Raw genomic sequence first — 17,578 nt, forward strand, 5'->3', positions numbered from 1 at the left:
AAACTATTAGTTGAGCAGTTTATTAATTTCACTGCATCATTCCAGGCTATTGTGTAGGTACGTGTGTAGGACGATCGGATACGGCTGTGATGTGCGACAGAGAGAGGAAGTCGTTATTCTTTGTTGTGTTTTGATATTGTGATGTCGTTGTAATGCATTTCTGCCGGTAATAGTGTTTTAAATGCTATGATCGTAGCAGTATGGACCAGAAACTGGCGTAATCTGCTAACACATTAAAAACAGGGCTTTTTGAACTTACGTTTTAATAAATGTGGTGTTTTCTTATTTCTGTCAACTAAATATTCACACAGATTTGGCATTAAGTTTCATATAAAATACATCACTGGAAAAACATTCAGTATGTTGTACTATATATAAATAATGCCTGTTCTTTACAGCGCTTTTTTGACAGATTCATTGTCCACACCAGCCATCACGCCCACCTCACACATACGCACAGACTAGTCACTCATTGAAACATTGTTTTATTATAATCAGAATGGAACATTCTGAAAATCCTTTTTTCATAAACCACTTAGCCACGTCGAATATTACCTGAAAACTTTACTGGAAAAGAGTGCTTAAGAAATTGTGTAATAGGAAGATTTGTCAGCTAGCTGCCGAGAATAAAAGTCAACTTTTTTTAATTTTTATTTTTTTGGTTATGTGACAGAAGGATTTTACATGAGCTCCACTGTTAGCAAAAATGGTGAAAAAAGACGATTCATGAAAATAAATTGGAGAATTGTGTGCATGTTCTTAAAGTGCTTTATGTATTTCATTTGCTGCTGATAATCACACCAAACTGCAGTCTAGGCAAGCCAATGAAACAAAAACACACAGCTACAGATTTACAGTTTATTTTGTGATGGTGATGTGCGGAGTAACAGTAAAAAGCAAATCTCAAAATAGGAAGATTTGCAATTACCAATACACCAAGCCACAACGTGATGTGAAACCAAGTCTGTCAAAACCCACAATTATGAGGGGGAAAAAAACTAGATGAACTCACATAATTCCTTTAAAAACTGCTTTTTTTCTTTTTGCAACTTCTCATGACTTGCAACAAGGGTCAATCAGGCAAACAAGCTTTTTTTTCTTCATTTTCATCACAGTCTGTAAAACATTTATGTACAAGGGGCAAGTGAGTTCAAATTTCATTCCAATTATGCAAACTCTTTCAACAATGTAAATGGACAATTTTGTTTTGTTGTACATCTGAAAAAAGAATCACATGTTTAATCAAGCGCACCAAGCATTAGCAGTTGCAAGATGATTTTGGCTTGCAATCATAAAGCATATATCACATATGTATTCCCTCTTTGAATGGGCTGTATTTGTGGATTTGTCTTGTCTCTCTTCTGTATTTACAGTAGATGGTGTTTAAGGAAGTGATCATTCATTGACAATCTTGGATTTTTAATGTTAAAATGAATATAAAATGTCCATGCATGCATGCTTACATTTGTATGTCTGTGGTAAGTGCAGGGATGCTTTAAATTTGATTGCAATCACTTTTACATGTTTAATGATTTGTTATAAAGAAATGTAGGCTATGCCCATCCATTTGCCTACCCATTCTTTCATGCATATAACAAGCTAAATTTAAAAGTATAAAGTACTTTTCTAAAGGGATATTTCAAGGATACTGGTTAATTCAATGATGCTTCTAAATTGAAAATCAACCCAAGCAAGATACCAACATGAATCAATGAATTTTAATTACAAGCAACCTAAAATGAAAGCATTAACCCCTTCCTAGAAACCTATAATAGCAAACAACTAGAGCAGTTATGTAAAGCCCATAGGGTGAATACAACCACAAATTATATAGTTACATATTTAGTAAATGTTTTTAAGCTTCACCTCTTCTGAATTACAAAAAGAGAAACCAGATGTGATCTGTACTTTTTCTATTCTTTATAAAGTCAGACATATTTAGGCTTGATGGCATGACTTTTAATTTTAGTGTTCATAACTTTTTGAAAGTAGTAAAATCTTTGTGGAATTTGTACAAAGAATGTTATGAAATGCCACAGTTTATTGAAAACAGAATGCGGACAGGTTTTAGCTTGAGTAAAACTCAATTGTATCACGTTAAACCACAATAAACACCCATGACTTTTCTTTGAGGGAGAACAGTAAGTCAAAAAATCCTTTCTTCTCATAAAGCCAGCTCTGTCAATAATCTAGTGAGACATCAAATGCCTGAAATACTACAGCTACCATCATTTCGTACCAAATATAATGAAGGAGAAATTACTCCCAGACATATATATATATACCTCTTATAGACACATAATGAGTGTTGTGTGTACCACTCATTTGAAAATGGAAAGACAAAAGCTGGATGTTTTCAAAATAGCATATTGGCCTCTTCCTTTTTATTAAATGTGCTTACAAAGCTTCATCTTTATATACAAAGATTTGGGAAGAACACAACTATTCCCTCTTGACTTCACTAATCACTTTACATGCAGCACATGACTACACAATTTTATTCTTTTCCAGGTTTGGGTCCCTCATTCAGCAGACTAACGAGGAGTAAGCATATATACTGTGCTTTCCAATAATCCAATGTCTGCTCTTCCTTTCAATGACAAAACTTTGAGATCAGTTTTAGGTGGCGAGTACAAAAATACACGTGAGAAAGAACAAAATAGGTCAACACAACTTTCTTCCATGAAAAATCTCTTCTTTCCGAAGACACAAACAACATTGGCTCTGTGTGGCAGCTGAATGCATCCCTTGTATGTACACAATTATTATGGGACATTACAACAGTTAAGACTCAAAACACAGCTATATCTTTATCATTGATGCAAGACTCATTTTCATGACAGCAAACCAACATTTCAGCATAAAAATAAAAGCCCGCCCTTTTTATTAATTTAGCATTTAACCAGCTCCTGAAAAAAAAAAATTGTACTTGGACTTTTTCTATCTGGCACCATTAAATAATCATTGCCTGGCCTCTAAATAATTTGCATAACAATGTTCTGGGAATGTTACTTAAATGACTAGAGAGCTATCATGTACGACTCTAACTAATGGAAATCTGATGAAATGAACTTACTCTTGTCTCCCTAATTTTAGTAGAACTAGGTTTTGTACTCTATGAAGAAAAACCACAAGCATAGAAATAGTTTCATTTTAATAAGTACTTATTTATGTGCTAAGTTTAGCCAGGACACACTACAAGAATCTGCTACTGTTCCAATAATGTCACACACTAAAAATGTAGTACACAAAAATGAACTAAAAATAATGAATAAGTTAAAAAAAAGGTAGCAACTATGGCAGAAAACAAAAAATCAGGTTTAAAAAAATCTGAAGCATTATGGACCCTTACGAGTGATCACAATGTCAGTAAAAAAAAGTATTACAGATGAAACTATTAAGCAAAACATCTCACACATTCAAGTGATTTTTGTTAAGACGAAAGCATTATTTTAAAAAGTCAAAGCTTTGAATTAAATTGAAGAAAGTGTATAAACTTGCTGCAACACTAACGGGCACGGAATCAATCACACCCTCCAACCAAGAGGCAAAGCAAGCCTCCATCACAGTATCTGGCAAAAAGCATAAATAAGAAGAAGTGTGGAAATGAAAGCAGGCTTTAAAACCAGCAAGTATTTATATGCATTAACATATTGTATCTTGCGTTGTAGTGTCTGGAACACATAATAAACAAGACCTAATAATGTTCTCTTATGACTGTTACATGACAGGCAAGCAGCTGGAAGTACAGTCATAGAGGTGTAAATTTTTATTATTACAGAGTAAATAAAAAAAAAATCAATTTTAAAAGTGCACTATCAACATACTATGTTACATATTGGCTGCATTCTAGAAACAACATTCTGCACCATATTATTTTTGGGAGCGGTGGGGTGGTGAAATCATCATAAAATTCTGACTGTTCATCCACTAAGGCTCAAAGTATGAAATAAGTTACTTGAGACAAGAGGTATATATACATACACACACTATTGTTTTGCATACAGTATGTCACATTCTACAGTTTTTAAGATCTTTACATAAGGCTTAATGAAAACTGTATCCTGCACACAGCACAGTGTAATGGACAATGCAATAAATATCTAATTGGTAAATTCTCTGAATAAAAGAAAGTAAAATTTGTATGCTTTATGTGTATTGTTCTTGCACTGTTTAACATAATCTCAAATCACAGGTGTACAATAATACATGGTGGTACTTCATTCAGCAGGTGTGCTCCATAAAAATCTTTTCTAGTTGTTATAGGTCAATGTTTCTATATCTAATCACTCACAGCAGACCAAATATACGTCTGTGTAATCAGCAAATGAAGTATCTTGTGACCATCTTCAAGTCTTTAAGTAAACAGCTTCAATTCTCATAAAAAATGCAACTTTCATTTGCAAAATATATTTTTATTCTTCACCTGTTCATATTCTGTTTCCAAAAGAACAGGAAAATATCTACCTAACATTATCACTTATTTTTAAATTCCCATCAATGTTGATGTCGATACCACTCAAATATTCATCACTCATAGGTAAACTCTTTTTTCACAGCAGAAAACCTTCAAATGCTTTTTCACCCAAGGGTAAAGAACTATTTATTTCAGCAAAAAAAGCTCATAGCTAAGATATAGGCCATGATCTTACAACAGCAATAGAAAACGACTGGCTTCCCTGTGCATATTCCACTCCCATTCAAAGATGGAAGTTGGGATGGAAAGACAAGAAATGAATGTGGAGAAGGATCCCCCTTGCTGAGGTACCCAGGAGTTCATTTCATGGTTTCATCAGCTGGTGTTTATCCACTGCAACAATGTTCATCAACTTGTCTCATATGTTGTTAACAGTGCAGCATCTACTGGCTCCATGCACGAAGGGCATGTGAAGGAACGCATCAGCCAGTCATCAATGCAGTCCTTGTGATACACGTGCATACATGGCAAAAAGCGAAGCACATCGCCCAGCATAAATTCACACATGCAGATGACACACCTAGAGACAGAAAAGCAGCTCTGATTTGCTAGCACAGCATAAACATCAACCAGATGGGGAGTGAAGGATTTCTAATAATTTTCTCAACAAAACAAAGGATCCCTGCAGATTAATAAAATACTTGTGTGTAAATAAGTAATGCAGAGTGAGTGGGACTCATCATTAATGAGGTTAATATATAGCTGCCCTGTTTGCTTAAAAGGCCATTCTTAATTGTGTAAAGTGTCAAAAGCATCAAACCCAGCAATGTAGTCCGAAGTTCCAGTCATACTTTGGCCAATATGTTGACAAACAGCTTTAGCAAATATATTGACCAAAGTTTTACTGTCATAAATTTTCAAGACCCCTGGTTTCCTGAAAACTTTTTACAATGCTGCCACACTTTGTCAAATATTTGACAACATTTAACATATTTCCATTCAAATCTGAAACACACTGCTACTAATGTTGATGAGTGTTGACTACTAGTGAATAGTTGTTTGGGTGTAACCAAGATGAATAAATCTGGCACCTTATAAATTGTTATAATTTATTTTTAACTATAACAGAAACTATACAATATACACTACATATCAATAAACATATAGCCCGTTGTTAGAAAACAAAACAAATATTTTTACATGCTATGAGAAAAAAAAAAATCAAAATCAGAATATGGAATGAGCAATCACACTAAGAATATTCTTGCAAAATTCTGTGACCATAAAAGACAGGAGTCCAGGATGAGCAGACATACGAGTTAAACAATACTTCTATATAAAGAGGAAACATAGCTTATCTCCAGGTAATTCTACCCACAATTGACCTGAGCAACAGAAATAGAGGACAAGACAATGCTCTCATTTTAAAGACATGACTTTATCTCCCAATAAAAGGTAAAAAGGTTCTGACACTTGCCAAACATCATCACACATTTAGTGCTTGGTCTATATAGATACATCAGAATACAAAGAATGGGGGGAAATTGGTGTTTTACGCCGTGCCAGCAATTGAGGCTATATTATGGCAAGGCAGCCAGCCCTGTAAACAGATGCCACGTGCAGAGAAAGAACAGCGTGCCCAAGACGAGAAATGAACTCTGGGCAGCCAACCTTCACTGTATTGGTGACAGGTGCTAACGGTTGAGCCACCGGACCGCTAGAATACAAAGAAAAAAAAAAAGGTTACATAATACTTGGCAAACCTAATCTAATGTGAGCTCTTTGTCAACATGTAGCCTGACATTGGGGTAATAGAGATAGAAGGTGGTTAAGTGCTACCTAATACTTAGTTGGCTGACAGAATTTAACTTGTGAGCTCTTTCTCATGGTGTGACCTAGTGTAGGGTACTAAGGACAGAAGATGGCCAAGTCAAGTGTTACCCTGAATTTTAGTTGGGTTATCTAGGCCTGAATACCCGAGTGTGTGTGTGTGGGATACTAGGTCATGCTGAAGACAATTTTCTAAAAAGGTAAAATAATAAAATAGGCATTACAGAAAATATCGAGACTGGGAATTTAATGAGAAAATTAATTGGGAGAATGTGCTCCAAAAACTTGTGACCAACAGGCAGACCCTGGAGAATGTGTTCCAAAAACTATTTATATAGTAATCATTTCACGCTGCACTTTTCTTTGCCATGTCCTCCCCTAATTTTCCCCCACCTAACTTTCACATGCAAGAGTAATCTTAATTTAAATGAATGGATGAAATTACCAAATCAGGTTGGGGTTCTTCTGGAATGCTTGGTGAGTAATGAATGATACTGATGGATTTAAACAAACAAATAAATTTCAATTTCAAAAAACAAACAAATGAATAAAACATTGTTCTCTTCAACATAAACTTTAAAGCAGACAGTTATCATCTTAAACCTGTTTATGACTTCAGTATTCTTTACAGTTGTTGATTCTTCAGTAGAATAAAAAAAATAATAACTAGATGCATTCACTGAAGTGCTTTCTTGCCCATAAGTGACCAACCAAACCTGGACTTAATGACTATAGTATTCAGACAAAACAACATATCAAAAAATCCTATGACTCTTTTCAAGATATCTTTAAAGGTGCACAGGACAACTGTATGGATATTCAGTTAGATTAAATAAACTATGATGGAGAAGAAGGCATCAGTGGAGATTCTCTTGATAGAGACATTTCACCTGAAGAAGTCATGTGTGCAATTAAACATCGTAAGGTAATAAAGCAGCTGATCCTGACGGACTAACATCTCAACTAGCAAAAACAGAGTCCTGATGCTTTTTGGTTGAGATGTTTAACCATATATTTTCTTCAGGTATATATCTAGAATCATAACTGGAAGCCACTATTCACCCATTGCCCAATAAAGGAAATACCGATGATCCTAATAACTATAGAGGCATCTCCCTTCTTCTGTGCAGAAAACTTTACAGGTTTATACTAAATAAATAATTGGGTTGAAGAAACTAATGCCATTGATGAACTACAACTGGGGTTCTGAAGAGACCACAAATGACCATTATCTTTACCCTATACACCATGGTACAACAGCACTTATTGCGAAACAAGAAACTATACGTAGCTTTATTGATTTTTGAGAAGGCTTTTACAAAAAAAAATATGGCTAGTTCTCTGGAAAAAAAGCATTCAGGAGAAATGCATCGTGCCTTGAAAAGTCTTTCAAAAATCGTGAAAAATAGGGTGTGCTCCAAAGCGCATCTCTATGTACATTCCAAAACCTCATGCATCCGATACTGGTTACGCACAACTAGACTTGACCCCAGCAGACATTCATGGAAAGTGTGTAACATGCTGGTCGGGCATCATAATAGAGGGAAAGCGTGCTGGGTGTCTGAAGTGTGTGCGACTCTGTGCTTGTATGGTCTTAGCGGTGTCTGGGAGAATCAAGGTGTGCGAAACGATAGCAAATTTGTTTATGTGTTTAAGCAATGACTACTTGTGTGTCATAAACCAGATTTGCATTATCATGTTACAGAGAGCCCTAAGTTTAACGTAGATGCAGGCGGAACCCTATTTGTACTGTGTCAGCAATGCCCTAATTTCGAATGGGGATCTCTGATTTAAAAACACACAAATGCAGGTTCACAACAGCCCTAAAGCCAGATTTAAATGACCCCTTTGCCATACCTCACAAGACGATGAAATACACCCACTTTTCCAATGCACTCAGCAGAAAGACTTAGGACATAGATTCCTGCCATACTCAACTCACCAATCTGTCTCTACCTAACACTGTTTGGATCTATTGGCTGGATTCCATTCCACCCGCTTCACTTGCTTTGGCAGTGACCTCGAGCTACATTGACTAAACTAAAGGGATGACCGCCCTTTTGCAGTTTCATGTGATAACATTTCTTCATATTCTCAAGATTACTCAATATTGTCCCAGCATTCTCCTGATGTCACTAACATAATTTTCTGGAGTCATTACCATTAAATCTACAGTTATCGCCATTTACTGTCGGAAAGCAGCGAGTCCTTGCATTGTTCTTTCTCATACATCTTTGTTACTTTTTGTTAACTTGTTCTACATCTTTTTTACTACTTTATAATCTTGTTCAGCACAATAAGTTTGCCTTTGGCTGAGATATTGCACTTTATAAATTCCCACTTATTATTATTAACAACCTTTTCCATGATGCTAGTCTTTTTTTCACATCCTTCCTTTTGCAATGTTTTTGCAATATCATGTTACTCTCAGCTCTTGTTCTTGTCATTTGGTTCCTCTTTGTATTTTCTGTATTTCATCTTATCCTTCGTTTAGTACAGATTTATAGCTTGTATGTTGTTTGTTTACCTGTCCCTCGTATGCTGTCCATGTTTTGTTCTTGTTCTTAAGCATTAAAAGCATGCTCCTTAGGAGTATGACTATGCGCTTTACTAATTTTACATTATTATTATTTACCTAGCCAGTTACCTTTACCACTGTTTTAAACGACGTACAAATGTCAGTAGCTAAACGAAGAAAATTATGTCCTTATTGTTATTCTCTTTGGATGAAATTGTTTATGCCAACTTATATTATCATGTACCTTTTGAATTGTTATATTTTATCCTAAAATTGTATAAGCTGTTCTTGCTTCCCGTGTTGTTGAGGCCACATGGCCTAAGAAATAAATTCTGTTCGTATATCCTTTAGATGGGGAGCTGAGAACATTTATCTTGTAGTCAATTCACTCCCAACCTCGTGAAATCATATCAAAATAAAAGAATCTATCTTCAAATGGTAGCAAATAAATTGTCTATAAATCTTATTATTTTACTACAAAATATCTCCACATCAAACTTCTTCTGGGTAGCAAACAGTTTCATACTTTACTTACTCCTTTGCCTTTTTACTACTCCCATCATATATTCCAGTTGGAAGGTGGTTGATTAAGCCAAGTCTCTGTGCTATCTTGATCTGCTCCTCCTCAGTAAGCTGAGTGGCAGGACGACTGACATTTGGTGATGGATGGTAAATTGGAACAACTTGTGCCTCCTACAACAATAAAGATTATTTACTAACCATAATGCAAGATAGGAAAAAGATGTTCGCTTGCGTATTCTCTCATAAACCAATTCTGATTATGGAATTAAGTATAAACATGGCACACGGAATCATTTTTCCCATTAATTTCTTATAAAAATCTGCGAAAGGTAAGGCACAAAGTGGCGAGGAATTACTATATTAACATTACACTACCTCTGGTTTAAAAGTCTAAAAATGCTTCAGCACTGAATTGTTCAGCATAATTTGATTGGCTTATTTTAGTCATTTATTCTCAAGGTTAAAGTGAATTTATTTCATCTACAAAATATGTGTCTTTCAATTTATTCATGCTTTCATCACATTTCTCATTCATGCATGAAAGAGCAAATAAAGCAATTTTTGTTCCCACCCCTTATGATTATTTTCAAACTATTTCTTATATTAATCTGTAGTATTATCATCCACATGCTAAACAAAGAAAGGTGCCTGTAAAGTGTGTGAACAGAGTGCATGCAAACTTAAACTGACTTAGTGCTCAAGGGAGATGTCCTCGAAATTTGATTAAGCTTATATTTATTTCCACACACCCAACACGTAGTACTGTAGCTGAATGTCTGGTATACTTCCTTATGGAAGTTTAAAAATGTTTCTTACAATTAAAAAGTTGAAATCCACAAACTTTATGTGTGTGCGTATATAAGTAAATAGATGCAGCTATACTGCATAACTTTTCTTAACAATTACTTTAAAAAGGAATTTAACTTTGAATGATGCAAGTTTCTGAAACATGTGCTTTTAGTTTTGTGAATTTTACATTTGTACTGAGAATAATGCATTGTTATCACGAGGATCTTGTGTTGTTGAATCAACATTAAGTTTCTCTCCTTAATTATTTTAAAGCCCCATTTGAAGATTTAACTTAAACGATATCTCTTCTATTTCCACGCAATGTATGAATATAAGTATAGTGACAAAGAAATGCTTCCTAATCCCACTTTTGAGAAAGCCTATCTCATGATCTTGCAATTTATTTACCTTGATATGAGCACAAAACCATTTGTTCAACTATTTATAGCTAACCTTGCATCACAAGTGATAACAATGGCAGCACGAATCATAAGAAGCATATAAAGAATGTTCAAAGATAACCTGATATGGAGGTGGGGGTCCTAGTACTGGTCCTGGGTCAGGCCCGTGGTTTTCCTGGCTTTCGCTTCCATGTAAAAGCGAAATGTCGTCAGTATTTTGAGACTTAAAGCAGTTTCCCATGATGTATTACAATAAAGAATTCTAACGTCCGAACGACGCGACAGCTGAAGCTGGTATGGCCATCTCTCCCGTCTGTCAACAACCAGCCAGATGGTCGACCAAAACATTCAGCTGTTTACACCTTCATCGTGTCTCCTTGCGCTTGATGACGTCACATTTAGTCCTAGATTTTCTAGTTGGCGCTGACAACCGCGACTGATAATAAAAATAGGTAGCAACCGAGCAAACATCAATAATGTCAATACTAACTTTATTTACAGACTATTAAACATTTCAGAGTTTTGAATAATCCCCCACCCACACTGGCCTCTTTAGTGGTGGACATTGTTTGACACTATTAATAGCACTGCCGCGTAAAACAAATAACAAAAGGGGAAAAAATGTGCAATAAATACGAAGAAGTTTAAATAATTTAAAATATAAAATAAGTGTAATAATCTCTTTTTGACATGTATAGTGTGGTGTTAGGCTATTATTCGATAGCTGACCTGCTCCGTTTCTTATGAGATCAATGATTTGGAATTTGCCAAGTAAACACAAGAGTATCCTCCCCTTTGAGAGGGAAAAAAAGTCCATCATTAACTAAGGTGCTGTCACCATATACAAGTTCATGGTGCTATTGTGTTTGTGTTACTGTAAAGGTCACCGGTGTGTGTGTGTGCTCTCGCGCGCGTACGAAAAATATGTGTTAGCTCGAAACGTGGCATTTCTTAATTTCTCTTGCACTGCCTCGACCTTGTGAACTTTGCTTTGGTCTTTAGTCATGGTGATTTTTTTCGTTCCTTAATTTCGAATTCTGGCGTCGTTCTAAAAAGGACGAAAAAAGAAAGAATACACTTTTCTTCGTCACAGTTTTACAAATATTTCATACTTTCCTTTGTACTTTACCAGTCAGTTTGAAAACGCACCTCTTCCATAAACATTGCTCCTAACACCCTTTCCCACCATGCTAGTCCTATTTTGCCCCATTTCCCTGATCGTCTTCCATTTACAATATCATGTTGCTCTCAGTTCTTGTTGTTATTTGGTTCCCGTTTTGCGTTTTCTGTATTTGATTTTATTCTTCGTTAGTATTGTTGTTTATTCTTTTATTCCTGTTCCTGGTATGCTGTATGTTTCGTTCTTGTTCTTAGGCGTTAAGAGCATACGTACTCCTTAGGAGTGTAAGTGCTTTAAAATTTTTGCATTTCTTACAATTATACTAATCTCCATGGCCTTTGAGTTTGATAAAATCAAATAGCGAGGCGACGGAACGAAAAGTCACACCATGCACTTATGCACAACTGCACACTTGTATGCGCACATGAGAATGCAAACCCATATAGTCTTTTAAAAAAACCTCGAAAATGTTTTTCCCTATTTAGATGCACGGACAGATGTACACACGTGTGATCTATTTGCTGATGTCTTCTTGATTCTAGTCGCCCCCAGTGGAACATAGGTCCGCAACTACACCCCGCCATTGGACCCAGTTCTGGACGTCCCTTTCCAGTTGGGACCATATCATGCCAGCTGCCTCCTCCTCTCTGTGGACTGATCTCCTCCATGTCTGTCTGGGTCTCCCAACCCTGCGCCTCCTCTTTGGGCTCCAGCCTAGAGCTTGTCTTGTTAAATTGTCCGCCTTCTTTCGCAAGGTGTGACAGATCCAGCCCCACTTCCGCTTCTTGATGTCTTGGCTGGCCGGTTTTTGTTTGGTTGTTTCCCACAGATCTGTATTGAAGATCTTCTCGGGACATCTGATGTTGAGGATGCGGCGCAGACATCTGTTGGTGAATGTCCGAATCTTGTTGTTGATGGTGTTTGTCATATGCCATTTCTCAGATCCATATAGAACAGGGGTGGGCAATTAATTTTCCCAAGGGGCTGCATGAGAAATTGGGATGGTTTTAGAGGGCCGGACTAATATAGTTAACTCAGTTTTACCCAATACTGTATACATAGTATATATACTGGCGGGCGGGCCATCGGGCGGGCCGGTCAGAGACAGGAGGCGGGCCGGCCTTTGCCCAGGTCTGATATAGAAGGACTGACTTTACATTTGTGTCAAAGATGTGGATCTTGGTGGGTAAAGATAAAGCCTTGGAGTTCAAGATATGTTGCAGGGTGTGGAATTCAAGCCTGGCTTTGTTTATTCAGCTTCTTATATCTTCATCTGTACCTCCATCTTTGCTGACTATGCTGCCAAGGTAGGTGAAATGATCAGACTGTAATACATTCCCCATGTAGTTGAAGCCGGGCTTCTTGCTTGCTGTTGACCCGCATTACATCCATCTTCTTGATGTTGATGGTCAGGCCAGTCATCGCTGCTTCTGAGAGCCGAGTAAGCTTTGTCTGTGCATGTTGCTGCTTGTGGGACAAAAGGCTGATGTCATCTGCAAAGTTGAGATCCTCCAGTTGCCTTGCGAAGGTCCAGTGAATGCCTGTGTTGCTGTTAGAGGTTGTTCTTCTCATGATCCAGTCTATGACTATCAGGAAGATTGTCGGCAAGAGCATACATCCTTGCCTACAGTCCTCACTGCGAAGAGGTCGGTCAGCTTTCCATTATGGATCACCTGGCTTGTCAAGTCCTCATACAGCTGCTGGATGATGCAATGAACTTTAGTGGAAATCTGTAGTGCTGCATCAGCTTCCAGATGGTTTCCCTGTGTACAGAGTCAAAAGGCTTCTCAAAATCCACAAAAGTTATGTATAGGGGCGACTACCATTCAGTGGACTGTTCAATAATATTTCGTAGTGTAGCGATGATCTTTCATGATCTACCCTGCCGAAAACCTACCTGTTCTTGCCTCAGTCTCTTGTCTAGGGCATTCTTCAGTCTTTCCAGGATGATTCTGGTGAGCACCTTGCTAGGAATGGACAACATTGTAATCCCATGCCAATTGCTGACTGTGCCCGGTCGCCTTTTTTGGGTAGCTTTACTAGATAGCCAAGCTTCCAGTCTGCTGGAACTTGATCCTTTTCCCAAATTTTCCGCAGCAGGGGGTGTAGCATCTTCGCTGAAACTGTTGGGTCTGCCTTGAGTGCCTCTGCAGGAATGCCATCTGGGCCTGCCGCCTTGCCAGAATTCAAGGACTTGATGGCTTTGATGATTTCTGCTTTGGTTGGTGGGTGGGTGTTTACTTGGAGCTGTTTGGCAGCTGGGGCAATGTCTAAAGTGGTTGTTGGTGGCGGCCAGTTAAGTATTTCATCAAAATGTTCCACCCAGTGAGATCTTTGTTTTGCATTCCTGGTAATGACGCTGTCATTCTTATTCTTTATTGGCCTCCACACATTGTTTTTTTTTCCTTCCTGACAGAATTCGTGTAATTTCATATACATGTAGTCTCTTTGTGTTATTTTGCCCAGCTGCTTGTTCTGCCTTTTCTGCCATCCTGTGTGCGAACTGTCTCTTGTCGTCTCTTGCACTCTTCTTCACTTCTTAGTTTATCTCCCAGTACTTTACTCTGAGTTCTTCTTTTTCCTGCTGGTCTTGACATTGGTTGGTCTTTTTCTTCAGCTCTTTCCTTTCCTCTATCTTTTGCCAGGTCCATAAAGTCAGCCATTCCTTGTGCTGTTTTCCTTTTTTCCCCAGAATGCATATGCAGGCAGTCTTTCACGTCTCTTGTAATCCTGTCCAGTGGTTGGCCGCTGTTTCTTCCAGGAGTCCCTCTAGCACTGCAGACCTGTTTTTAACTTTGCAGTTGAACTCTTGCTGATGTCTAGCATATGCTCATTTATTCTTTTTGTTTCAGAGAGCAACCCATTTTGTGAAAAAAAGATGGGGAGTATTCTGGGCAAGTCTATGGAGGAGAACTTTAAAAAGCAGCAAGAGTTTATGCTAATGACAGGTCAAATGCAGGTCAGTTTAAAACATAATTATCATCATCATCATTTTGTTTTTGAATTTATCATGGTGATTTCCCAGATAAATGCTCCTAAAATCAGTTTTGTTTGATATTAGTATCACTATTGCTTCCTCTACAGTATGCACTTGGATAATTATTGCCATATATATATATTGCTCAATGCCCTATGCATTACCCCACCTTCCACCACCTCTAGGTTGCTATACACTTTTTTTAATGAAACAAAGTTTTCAAAGCACTTAATCTAAGAAAGTAAGGAAAACTTATGAATAACCTGCTATTGTCATCAATTAAAAAAAACTAAAGTAAAAGATATGCAAAGTTTCTTATAAGATCAAAGTTTCTTATCCCACTGAATGTTAATAATATGGAAGATCAAAGAACAATTACAAGCATAGATCAAGGTTGACAACACTAAACGAAAAATTGGAATAGTGTGTGTTTATTTGTATGTATGTATATATGCTTACTTAAAGAAAAAATGTAAAAAGCAAGTAAGAGAAAAATAACAATCACCTAGGAAATATTTTTCTCTTACTTGCTGTGTCTTTCTGCATGACTGGTCTGACAGCTGGAGCGACAAATTCAAATGCAAAATGCTATGAGAGAGAGACAGATGGCCATGCAGATTGCCAGAGGTCGTGACCTTTTTCTTTGGTGGGGGTCTTTCTACACTGTCGCATCTACTGCAATGGTAGTTGGGTAAGACATGGATTACTTTGCACAACAGAAGTAGTTCTTTACTTCCCAGGTTTACCATTGTGGTCATTTCCCAAGATATACTATGATTTGCCTTTTTACTACAGAATATTACTTCTTAATAGTGTTTCTTCAGGGTTTCAGAAGCGATTTTTTACTCTGCACTTGATATGCAAATATATTCAGCCTAGAGGAGAGATAGAAAAGTTAGGAACAGACCACAAGCATGCTATATTTGAAGTTTCTAATTAACATTCTAGATGGATAGAGAAAGACATTTTTCAGATTAGATATCTCCTATTTGTCATAAGATTGATAGAAAATATTATGTAATATATTTTGTAGCTGATATATTGTTTGACGATAATAAAAAAAAGTAAGTGATCAACAGCAAAAGCAAAGATTTTCATGTCTTTTCTAGTTCAGATAATCGTTTTCATTCTTAATAGTGAAAAAAAAACAACCCAGTAAATGGATAAGTTTGTTTATGTTTCTGCAGTTTTATGAAGAAGCGGAATCCAGCTGTTTTAGCACCTCTTCTTCCCCTGACTTTCATTGTAGGATACATGTATGACATGGGCTATGGAAGCAAACTTGAGAGAATGAAAGGTAAGGGTAGGGAAGTTTTCATGCATGCATGTAGATCAGATAATAATCAGATACATGTAATCACATATACATGTGTGTGTGTGTCTCTAATGCTTGCCACCTTTTCTCTTCTTCCCCAGATGAAGCTGACCGAATCATGGATAATGAAAAAACCTTGTTAGTCCTGCCCCATGGTTTGCCAACATTCAGTGACATAGAAAAGGCCCGTCTAGCAGAAAAGGATGCGCAGATTCTTCAAAAGGGTCATGATATTTTTCTTTAGATATGGATCTGGCTTCTGAATTTGTGTGGAGAAAGTTTTTTTTATATTATTCACAAGGTAGCCTTTGTGGAATGAAAATGAAAATTCCTTTAAGGAACTTAAAAATATTCCATTAGTATAAAATAAAATTTATAATGTTACATAAGATAATGTACCTTTTATGTACATGCCAGCCATGACTTGAAAAAAAAATGATGTAATTTTCCCTGCTTGGATTTCAATTTTGTGTCTATGGATTAGTAGCCGAGTATAATTTATATCCAAAACCATCAGTGCAGTGTGCTTTTTGGCTAATGTTCTATTTAGTTTCAGTATGCTAGCCAGGCACAAAAAGAGAATTTTTTTTAATGGTAATAGCTGTGTATTTTATCAACCTTAAACTCTAAAAAAGGGAATGGTAATAAAAAATGTACATTTCATCATGGCATGCATTTGGTTGGGGGAAGGGATTGGAGTTTTACATAGAGCCAGTGACTAAGGCTACATCATAACAAAGAAGCCAGTCTGGTTAACAGATTTCATCGTGAAGTCAAATTGTTATTATAATAATCAAATTGTTTGTGATAATTTTTTTAACAAATGGGATTCATATATAATACTTAATTAGATTATATGTATGTGTGTGTTTTCAGATAGAGGCATAATTTATTGAGACGAAACTGTGCCTTAGTTGAATTTTAGTGAATCAGGTATTATTGTCTGTGATTGTATTTCTGAAGGGAACATTTGGTATACTAGCCCTGACAGAATTTAATTTAGTTTTGCTGCTGGAGCAGTCTTTTTGATATCATGCATTGTTATAGGATCTATTATGTTAGCTTTATCTACCCATTTTTCATCCACTTATCTATGAGTTTTCTCTTAGAATAATATACATATGTTAGTATATCAATGTTTAATTTACACATCACTTTTGTGGTGGTGTACATTTTGTGCCACTGAATCTGTAGCTGTGGGTCTGTGGTATTTGGTGAAAACGCATAATTTCATAACATAAGGCTATCATAAAAAAGCAAAATATTATTTTATTCCTGGTTTAAATGGCTATATTTTAATGATCTGAGTTTGTTGTCTCAATCAGTTAATATATTTGTTAATAATCATTAGGTTGTAAAAAGAATTATTGGTGGTTGTATAAATTGTATCAATAGTCTAATGACAGTAAAATTTATCTTTATTTGCAGATTTTTTGTTGTTGTTTGAAATGGTGCAACATTATTTCCCCAATGCCACAGTTTCAGTATTTCATTTATCCTGTTTTCTCTTTGTATTGTGACTGACAAAATATTAGTTATTATTGATTTTTAAGCAGTTTTGAGTTGTCTTCTTTGAAAGCATATAGCTTTGATAAGAATCAATATTTTAAATTGGTATCATTTTACACAAAGTGTTGTTACTTGATAAAAGTGCCTTTATTCTCTTTGCTTACAAATCATATTTTCTGG

The 17,578-nt window shown here is 36.4% G+C and overlaps 2 protein-coding genes across 5 annotated transcripts; one reads left to right on the top strand and one right to left on the bottom strand.

Annotated features, from left to right (window-relative positions):
- Positions 1 to 844: 844 nt before the first annotated feature.
- Positions 845 to 11,025, bottom strand: LOC112573489 (RING finger protein 11-like). The gene is made up of 3 exons (XM_025253925.1): positions 10,599 to 11,025; positions 9,301 to 9,458; positions 845 to 4,997 (listed from the first exon to the last, which is right to left on the bottom strand). The coding sequence occupies exons 1-3, from the start codon at positions 10,716 to 10,718 to the stop codon at positions 4,826 to 4,828; spliced, it is 450 nt and encodes a 149-aa protein (XP_025109710.1). The 5' UTR covers positions 10,719 to 11,025; the 3' UTR covers positions 845 to 4,825.
- A 197-nt stretch (positions 11,026 to 11,222) lies between these two features.
- On the top strand, positions 11,223 to 17,316 carry LOC112574228 (plasminogen receptor (KT)-like). Of its 4 annotated transcripts, none has more exons than XM_025255134.1 (5): positions 11,223 to 11,305; positions 14,450 to 14,556; positions 15,135 to 15,265; positions 15,762 to 15,871; positions 15,991 to 17,316. In XM_025255134.1, the coding sequence occupies exons 2-5, from the start codon at positions 14,476 to 14,478 to the stop codon at positions 16,131 to 16,133; spliced, it is 465 nt and encodes a 154-aa protein (XP_025110919.1). In that variant the 5' UTR covers positions 11,223 to 11,305; positions 14,450 to 14,475; the 3' UTR covers positions 16,134 to 17,316. The 4 variants fall into 4 exon arrangements, with proteins under 4 accessions (XP_025110919.1, XP_025110920.1, XP_025110918.1 ...); XM_025255135.1 differs by having other exon boundaries at positions 11,297 to 11,366; XM_025255133.1 differs by lacking the exon at positions 11,223 to 11,305 and adding an exon at positions 11,314 to 11,359.
- The last annotated feature ends 262 nt before the right edge of the window (positions 17,317 to 17,578 follow it).

The sequence above is a fragment of the Pomacea canaliculata genome, linkage group LG10, assembly GCF_003073045.1.
Source record: "Pomacea canaliculata isolate SZHN2017 linkage group LG10, ASM307304v1, whole genome shotgun sequence".
Classification (NCBI taxonomy): domain Eukaryota; kingdom Metazoa; phylum Mollusca; class Gastropoda; order Architaenioglossa; family Ampullariidae; genus Pomacea; species Pomacea canaliculata.